Raw genomic sequence first — 10,309 nt, forward strand, 5'->3', positions numbered from 1 at the left:
CATTGATTGTCCGTTTTCAACTCCTTCCAGTTTCTTCCTATCTCCCCATCCACTGAACACCACACAGTTTCTCTTTGTAGAAAGCAAAAGAGAGGCAAAAAGGAAGGATCAAAATATAAGGCATTAAAAATAAGAAAATAAGAAACACATTCACACAAAACTCATAAAAACACACAGCTATGGCACTTTGAGATGTGGGTAAAAGGGCAGTGAGACAAAAAGAAAATGCACCAAACATGTGATATGAGAAAAAATATTTTTAAAAGTAGCATATATTATCTATTGCTGCACTTGTGTTGACACATAAGTGTGCTTTATATGCCCAAAGAGATGCCAATGGAGAACAATAGTTTTTCCTTTACAAACATCAATTGTAGAACCTTCCTGGTTAGGTGTGAGAGCCTGTGTCCATGTCCCTGTCTCAACACTGGGGCCTCATCCGGCTTGACTTGACTCAGGCTCTGTGCAGGCGTTCACAGTAACTGTGAGTTCCCATGTGTATCAATCAATCCTGATTTCTCTAGAAGACACTGCTTCCTTGGGGTCATCTGCCTCTTCTGGCTCTTACAATCTACACAGTTTTAAAATTCTTTTTAGAAAACAAGACTTATCTCTGGAATTATTGTGGAGAAGTAAGAGCAATGCAACACCTCACAGGCTTCTCATCATCTGTGTGCCCACTCTGACCATTACCTTATAAAGAGTTTTCACGTGCCCAGCACAGTGGTATATAATTAATAACTCAGATCTTCTGTGAGAAGCACTGTCCACCCATGCAGCTCCCTCTGTTCTAAGACAGAAATCTCATCCACATTCTTTCAAATCATCTTTCTGAAGGCACATATCTCAGATAACGATAGAGCATGATCAGAACAACCAAGGGGACAACACCAATAATTGCATGACCAGCTTATCTACATCTCACTAATTATTCATGCAAATTTTAAAAGTCTATTATTTCTTATAACAACAATATATCATCAGAGCCATAAAACCACACCAAATTCTGAATACAAAATAGTTCCCTCAACAGAAGAAACGTTCTGAAATACAAAACTAGGAATATATGAAATGTTATTATCCAGACTTTTAAAAAAATAGCATCATATTTTTGATTCTCTTGCTCCATAGTTCCCTTTGATTAAACTCATGGTACCCTTGTTTTGATTTGTTGTGCTATATGGATTCTATATTCTCTACAGTTGTATGATTACTTACATTTAAGGATCCTTATTTCAATACAGCCTTATAAAATATGTATGTATTTATTTTTATTCAGTAATTTATCCAACTAATTGCTGTTTTGCCTCTGTCCTCTCCTCCAAATCCCTCCCATTTTCCATTGAATCTCCATCCAGTCCTCCATTTCTCTTCATTGGAGGGCAGTCCCCCAATGGATATAAACAAAACGTGACATGTCAGGTCGATGAGGCACCTCAGTATGAGGAAAAATGGTCCAAACATCAGCAGAGGAGTCAGAGACAGCACTTGCTCCCACTTTATGTGTCCCAAAAGAAGACCATGCCTACTACACATCTGGCACATATATGCAGAGACCCTAGGTCAAACCCCCTCATGCTCTGTGGTTTTCAGTAAAGTCTGTTGTATGACAATTATCCAATTTCTTTATGCAGGCAAGAAGTGCTATGGACTTTCCTCTTGTCACTCCTTTCATAGTGTCCCAGTGTTTGGATATCTTGTGCATTCATTGTCATTGAAGGCTAGGAGGTCTTTCATTTGTTTCTTTTTTCTTTCTTCCTGGACCCAGCCGTTATTCAGGAGGAAGTTTTTTAGTTTACAGGAGTTTGTAGCCTTCTGTTTTTCTGTAGTTGTTGATATCCAACTTTATTCCATGTTGGTCTGGTAGTTCATAGGAAGCTATTTTAATTTTCTTGTTGCTTTTGAGACTTGCTGTGTGGTGGAGTCTGTGGGACAGTTGCAAAGGAGGAACAGCAAGGAGGTCACCACCTCTGTCTGGAGTTTCTTCCTTGGCTTATCTACACATAACAGGGCTGACTGAGTGAAACCTGTCAGAGCCATGATTTGGTCATCAAAGGACTCAAAGCAGAAATAACTTCAGATCAACAGCTCACTGAATTCAGTTGCTTTAAATGCAGCTCACTTCTACAAGTGCCACAGAAACAAAAATGTCATAGTCCATAAGAACTCTTAGGCACACCAAAGTTTCTCTAATGAATGAATTAATAAAGCAATTAAACAATTACTTCCCAACTCTCCTTTCTAATACAGGGGTGACTATCCAATGGCCCCTTGAGACTCATCCCACAGATACTAAGAAAATCCCTGCATCATCAGAGGCTTGGAGAGATGGGAATGCATTAAAATCATGGCACTACAGACCATGTAACAGACTCCTTTCCTTCCTGTGGTAACCACACATAGGAATCTATATTTAGTTTGAGGAAAATTAATGGCACAAAATTCAAAGTTGTTGACTAACATACATCAAACACAATCATGTTGCATACATGTAAAGCAGTTTGTGATGTGTTTAGTATTTCACAAGGAGTAGCCTCTGTACTATTACTGTTTATTTAATAAGTATGCATGGTAAATTTTCACAATGCTGTCCCTATCCCAGTTTCATTACAGTAATTTAATGTACACTTCATAATCATTGATCTTTCCATTAGTTCCTCTTGAATTATCAAATTGTAATTTTTAATTTTTAAAACATCTATGAACTAATTGTATAATATCTGGTAAGATAATCAGTTAAGACTACATATAAAGAGGGAAAATTTAAATTTAGGATACGGAAGCTTTTCCAAAAAAATGAATATTTTAATGAAATCATGGTCATCACTTTTCATTATCTCGCAGACATTTGCACCATTACCTGCTGCCTCTAAGGCTCACACACACCAGAGAATAATATATAGCAGGGAGATATGCAAATACTGCCTCCCTCTGCTCATGAAATCCAGCCCTGCCCTCACCCCGCAGGTCAGGCAGAGGCCTCTAGCCCTGTCTTCCCATTCAGTGAGCAGCACTGAAAACACGACAATCAACATGGAGTTGGGGCTGCACTGGGTGTTCTTTGTTGCTCTTTTAATAGGTACATAACAAGGGATGCTGAGTGTGTGAGGAGACATGAGTGAGAGAGACAGTAGACTTTGTGACAGTTTCTTCATCTGGGTCCTCTCTGTTTGCAGGTGTCCACTGTGAGGTGCAGCTGGTTGAGTCTGGTGGAGGATTAGTGAAACCTGCAGGGTCACTGAAACTCTCCTGTGTGGCCTCTGGATTCACCTTCACTGACTATGCCATGTTTTGGGTCTGCCAGGCTCCAGGGAAGGGACTGGAGTGGGTTGCTAGCATAAGCACTAAAAGTTATAATTATGCAACCTATTACTCAGATTCAGTGAAAGGCAGATTCACCATCTCCAGAGATGATTCCCAAAGCATGGCCTACCTGCAAATGAACAACCTGAGAACTGAGGACACGGCCACTTATTACTGTACAAGATACACAGTGAGAAGTTTTCAGTGTGAGCCCAAACAAAAACCTCCCTGCCAGGTACACTTAGCCAGCAGGGGGCGCTCAGCGCACATAAAGCCCTGGTTCAGACATAATTGATTTTTTTCTGTATTATCTAGGTGACCTCTCCATATTCTGATTTTATGGGGCTCCATTTTGTAATTAACAATGCTAGGAATTGATCATGCCTCTAAAAATTATGACTTCTGCTTTGACAAACATTCTTAATACAACTATGTCACCTAGTCCTACCGAACACAATGCAGAAAGTTTCTATGAGGAAAGCGTGATGCTCTGTGGTCACCAGGATCAGTGTTGGGGAAGCTCTGGATACTCAGGTGGACTTTTCCCTCACGCTGTGGTTAGGACAGACCCATTACTGCCACAGTATTATTAATTCAGAGGGAACCAAGTTGAAGGGGAGACAGGCTCAGTCACAGTAAGCACCTTGAGTTGTCCAATCCCTTCTCCTCTTCAGGAGGGCTGGAGACATAAGGCTAAGATGTGGTAGCATTGAAATTTTAATTAAATTATTTTCATTACTGCATATATCACGGTGTCTTCTGCTTCTGTCTTGAATTAGATAAGTCTGGTTCTATCTCTGTACTCTAACTCAGAGCTCAGGCACACATCTGGAGCCAAGGGATGGCTGCTGTGTGGTGTGGGCAGTGTCCTTCCTGTGAGCTTCTTCTGTGGAGATTCAGATCCTGATGTGATTACCTTTGGTTATGAATCCAGTCTCACTATACTAAAAAGTTTCCTGGTCCATCTGGCTCCAAGACTCAGAGAGTGAGCAGTTTTAAGTTTACAACAAAGACCCCAATGTCCCCATGTTGGTGATAATTTGAGTGTATGCTTCTAAGACTATTGAATAAACATTGTGGAGAAATAATTGATCATGTGGAAATTCTGATAGCTCTTTGCAAATGAAATTTAGTCATCGGTAATATAGTTTCACTGGTCAAACAGACTCCTCTCAGTGATATGTCCATGTTGAGTAGTAGGTGCCCAACACAAAACAACTCTTTGGTATCTTTGGTGGTTCTTTGTCTTGTAATGTTAAATCAGAGCATTGTTTTGGTTTGTTAATTTGTTTTATCATACAGTCTTTTTGTTTATACATATTGGCTTCCACTTTTAGGTTTTCATGGGATTCATGACAGTGTGAAAATATCTATTTCAACAATAGAAGAAAATACAAAGGAAAATCTGAAAGATATTTTCTAAATACAATTCTTGTAGGACAGATGATTTGCTCAGCCATTTATATTTCACATAACTTATTTGAAAATCTGATTCATTTCAATGGCAGGATTGAAAGAGTGTTTGGAATATGACATTTAATCCCTGTCCTATTATTCACAGCCTTCCCAGTACCCTGTGTTCAGTTCAAGCCTGTCACAGAGCACAGACCTGCAGTGACGGCTATCACTTCTGTTAGCCACAGGCTCCTTGGGGTTCAGCCTGGTGCTCTAGAGCACTTGGTTTTGGATAAATTGATGCACAGAAACCAGGTGGGATCTGGCACTAGGGAATCCCCATAGATTTATAACTGTGAGCTGCCTCTTTACTGGACAGCAGTCACTCAAGTTCCTGTAGCAGACAATCCCTCCACTCAACATATGATGTTGAGTGACTGATATGGATGACCCCCCACTAGGTATGACTTCTGGTGAGAGGTAGTTGACATGTCGTGCCACGTTATGTTACAGAAGCCTTGCTAATTAGAAATGCTGCTTGAAGTTTCCTATGGAAGCCCAACAGATGTCCTCTGACAAGATAAAGCACCAGGAGAAACCGTGTTCTGTCCACTCCCACCTGTAATTACGGGGCTCCCAAATTGAAAATATGCTCCTGATCTCCAGGGGAAATTGGAGACGCCCTACATGGCTGAGCACAGCAATCTACTCACACAGGCTTAAAGTCTCTGGGGAAAACTGGGGTGGAACATAAGACTGTCGGGTCAACTCCTGAGCCTGGTGACAGGTTCTCAGTATCAGCATCTGTTTGTCATTCAAGGGTCACTCATGGGTCTGCTTTAAATTATGCAGTGATGTGTCCAGATATAAATCCATTCTGTGAATGCTTTTGTTTATGGGGACATATGTTGATGTCTATTTACTGAGGCATATTGTGACTTATAATACCAGAAATGACTCTGCCGTTGTCATCCGGGTTAGATGTTTTGGTATTGTGGGGAAACCTGCTGAAATAGTCACTGTTTGTGACTGACAGAGGTCAATTCTCCTTGACCTTAGGTACCACTTCAGATGTCAACACTTGGCCTGTTGAAGCCCTGAGAGACCTGGTCGTTACCTGCATTGGCCCTGGTTACTCCATCACACTCTGACACATACTGGGGCCGGGTTTGCCCCAGAGAAGAGTCTGTACTCTTGGGACAATGAGGTTATCATGGAGTCACAGAAGATAACTCATACTTCTTCAGCTTCATCTTCTCCAGAAACCAATCTAAGGAAGAGTTGCCCTCAAGACTGACTTCTGTGTTAGTAGAAGTGACAGCCACATACAGTGTGATGAACACACTGAGGGTCACCATGGTCAGGCACACATCACTCCCTGCTGTGCTCGGGAAGAACATTAGAGCTCATCTCCAACAGAAGTCACATTGCACAATAGAACTTAAGGTCAGCCCGGGACCAGGTGCAGAGGGTGGCTAAGATTTTGTTTCCTATGGATTTTTAGCTTCCCCTAAACATAACAGTTTCCAAAAAAAAAAAAAAAACCACAAACACAAAGCTCTCAGCTCACACTCAGCATTGTTTCTTTTTACAGTGTTAGGACAAACTTATTATAAGTTCATATTCATGATTCAGATACCTCTTGGTAACTTTATGTTTCAAAATTTATTTTAAAAATTTAAATAGGAAGATAGTGTATTCATAAAAATGAACAATATTTGATATAAATCCAGAAGTTCACTCCTTACTTTCCATGTTTTCATTCATGATCATATCACAAAGTCACTGTGATTGTGACCAAAGACAAGCAAATAATTTACTTTGTAGGTCTTAAAACATCAATATTCACAAGAAAAAAGCAGACTGCATTGACTTTAACATCACTGAACCTGTGAAGAAATCCCTGGGCCCTGTGAGCTGTGACTTTCACAATTCTCTGTCCTTCCCTTTCTCCAGGATGCTTCAGCATCTCTGCCTACAGTTTATTTTTTCTAAAGCTGCTCTTTATTAAAGTTTCAGAAATAGACAGCAGTATCAACATGAAGCTACTAATGCTGAATAAAGTGAAATATCAAATAGTGAGGCAGGAAATTGACAGATTAGTAAAGTCAATGAATACAACTCTCTTCCATGCAGTTATAGACTGCATAACTGCCAGCCTGGAGATGGAACATTCTCCCATGCTCCATTCACACAGTTCTCATCAGATGTGTTGTGATCTGAGGACCTGGTCTTCTCATGTGGGCTCCTTTCTACGATGAGGTGAACTTCCCTGAGGTATCCTCTGTTTCTCATCTCAGACTGGCTCCTCCTGAGACACATAATTTAAGTCCTCCTTCAGAGTGAGATCCCAGTGACTGAATGCAAATCTCTCCTGGCTCCACCCAAGCATAGGTTGAAAAGCCAAAGCTGGGCCTGGGCACTCACAGGTGTACAGCCATGGCCGTGTTTGCTTCCTCATTCCTGCTGCTGATTGTGCCTGCATGTGAGTGCCATAGATTTCTACATGAACTCCCATAATTCACTCTGTCCCAACCTTACCTTCTCCTTTTTCCCCAACAGATGTCCTATCCCAGGTTACCCTGAAGGAGTCTGGCCCTGGGCTGTTGCAGCCTTCCCAGACTCTCAGTCTGACCTGCTCTTTCTCTGGGTTTTCGCTGAGCACTTCTGGTTTGAGTGTGGGCTGGATCCGCCAGCCCTCAGGGAAGGGTCTGGAGTGGCTGGCATACATTTGGTGGAATGATGATAAATACTACAACCCATCCCTGAAGAGCCGCCTCACAATCTCCAAGGACACATCCAACAACCGAGTAACCCTGAAGATTGCCAGTGTGGACACTGAAGACACTGCCACATACTACTGTGCTCTAGTAACAAATACCACAGAGACACAGCCTCATTTGATATCTGTACAAAATTTCAGGAAGCTTCTCATCTCTTTCCCTTCCTAATATGGGAAGAGAGTTACATCTTTCCTGTGAGCCTCTGAGGTTTCCTCTTCACTGCTAACTTCAGAGCCCTGGCTTCCTGTTATACACCATCATTCATTTTTAAGATGTTTAGAAATTAGTCTGACTGTGTTTGGTTATAAAATGATTAAGGAAGTCATGTGCTCAAGCCAAGTGGTTCAAAGCTATTGTTTCACTCTGTACTTTCTCTCAAATTCCCACAGCAGAAATTTCTAAATTACTGTAATTTCTCCTTCAGTGAATAACTCCATACTGGGGAGATGGGCTTACTGGGTAAGCACTCATAAACTGAGACTCTGGTGAAAGGATTGCTAAGGAACCTCTGAGATATCTCAGTCTATTGCCAAGGCTCTTGGTTCTTTCCACAAACTGGTGATAAGGTCATAATGCTGAGGACAACACTTGTGTATCACAGTGGACACTGGGAAGTTGATCTGATATTTAACAAGATGTATTCTCTTCTACTGACTGGCATTCATAGCTATTGAAGATATTTTTCCATGAGAACGAGAAGGGCAATAAGCAACCTAGATACAAATGCTGTGAGTTATAATGGTGACCATCCCATGAGATATGTTATTGCAATTGTTGTGGATGTAATCAATCATTCTCTTTTTGGATTTCATTGTTGTCCATGAGATGAAACCCATGTCGGACTCTGCCAAGAAGGCGAAGAAACTGAGTCTAGATATACCATAGCCCCAGGTGAAACCAAATGCTATTTTCTCATAAAGGAACATATCAATAAAATTATTCTTAATCGTGTGCCCTCATAGACACATAAGTCAGGGCCTAAGTCAGCCATCAGCAGAGAACATTCTCTTTTTCCATATGTGGAAACTGACTTAGACAGAAAGGGACACTATGTACAGAGTGATATATATTTGGGCACACTCTATAAATGGGTAGTCTTCATCAAACCTTACACTCAGGATTGTGCCAACAATTCAGGGAAGGAGTTGGAAAGATGATAAGAGTGAGAAGTGATAAATGACTCCAAGGACCAGTTTCCTGCACTCACAGCGGGACTGATGCACACATGAACTCACAGAGACCGTGGTGGCAAGCACAAGGCTTGCACAAGTTCCAGCCAGAAGGGTTCTCAGGGCTGAGTGTTACAAGTGGACAAGAGCTCCCACTATTAACCAAGAAACTATCTGCAATTTATAACCACTAGCAAAGGAGAAAAATTGGCCCAATTCAATTAGTCTCACTGGTATATTAATCACACTTCACTGGCTATATTAATTACACCCCATGACCAGGAATTAGCAAAAAGAAAACTTGACCAATGAAATTTTGGACAGCTTTTGTCTTATATAACTTTATTTAAGCTTCTTTGTTTCATTGATATTTTTGTATGTGTGCATATTTTGGTTTCTGATTTTGTATCCTTGAGAGAATGTGTGTGTTTATGAGATACATAGATTGATGATAGTTTCTTGTTTTTTGCTCATTTGTTTAAGGAGTGAGAGAAATAAAGGCTTTAGAGTTGTGTTGATAGGGAGGGGAGAAGTTTGGGAGTATGTGACAGAGGGGGAATATATTGTCTAGAAATATTTTTCTCATGAAGCAAATTTAAATAAAACATACTAGAGTCACCCCAATCAGTTATGTATCTATGGATATTCAATATATTATAACATTTGGGTAGAGAAAACAAATTTATTTTTTATTCTTGCATGTACATGTGTGTTATGGCAGCGTACCTGTGGCGCGATGCTTTGTAACTCTCGCAGCCTTGTCCGCCCTCCCGTGACGTCATATGGTTCGATCAGCTGACGTCATATGGTCCGAGGGCTTCAGCCAGTCAAAAAAGTAACAGTCTGAGGCGACGGTTGCCAGCCTATATAAGGAGGGGTTTTTGGGTGTTCAGGGTCTCCATTTTGTAAGCTGATGCTCTTCCTCTCAAGAGGCATTAAAGCTTTACTGCAGAAGGATCCTGAGTAGTGTCCCCGTGTTGTTTTTTGCTGGCGAGGCGGTTAGCGCGGGACATCTGGTGCCGAAACCCGGGAAATTGACCTCATCATCGTCAGCACCATAGGAGACCCCTTGGCAACAAGGAGGATTCAGAACTGCAGGGAGGTACGATTCGGAGAGGTATGTCTTTTCTGGACTTTGGCTTGGGAATGTTGCCATTTTGGGAGGTTAGTGTAGAGGCTTCTGTGTTTTTACTCGGAGCCATGTTGATCTTTCTCATGGTTGTAGCAATCTTGAGGAAGCCCAGAATTACATGTCAGAAACCGAACATAGTGAGAGGTGGGGCGCACACAGTAAAAAATAAGGAAAAAGGACCTCCCGGGGTTTCTAATGACAAGGGAGTGTGTGTAAGAAGAGAAACTGCAACGTATAAGGAAAAAGGACCTCCCGGGGTGTCTAATGACAAGGGAGTGAGTAATTTGTTAGATGATTCTGTAAATAAGTTTGAAGCTTTAAATCTTAATAGTTCTGATGACTCTGAAAGCTCAGGAGATGAAGTTTTAGATTTTGAGGAAGCAGCTCAGCTAGGTGAAAAAGAAAGATACTATTTGGATGACCATATACAAAGTAACAAAAAACCTCGAAGAAGGCAGCTCCAAACGGCGCTTTTGCAGGATGCTCCTAAAGCACCCCCTCCCTATAAGAAGATAAAAAGAAAGCTT

At 41.2% G+C, this 10,309-nt stretch overlaps 1 gene segment (V, D, J or C); it reads left to right on the forward strand.

The window, feature by feature from the left end:
* The first annotated feature begins 3,033 nt into the window (after positions 1–3,033).
* LOC113831434 lies at positions 3,034–8,366 on the forward strand. The segment is given in 4 exon segments: positions 3,034–3,079; positions 3,177–3,493; positions 7,275–7,568; positions 8,307–8,366. Coding segments are annotated over 4 exon segments (717 nt in total).
* The last annotated feature ends 1,943 nt before the right edge of the window (positions 8,367–10,309 follow it).

Source organism: Cricetulus griseus, chromosome 5 (assembly GCF_003668045.3).
Source record: "Cricetulus griseus strain 17A/GY chromosome 5, alternate assembly CriGri-PICRH-1.0, whole genome shotgun sequence".
NCBI lineage: Eukaryota > Metazoa > Chordata > Mammalia > Rodentia > Cricetidae > Cricetulus > Cricetulus griseus.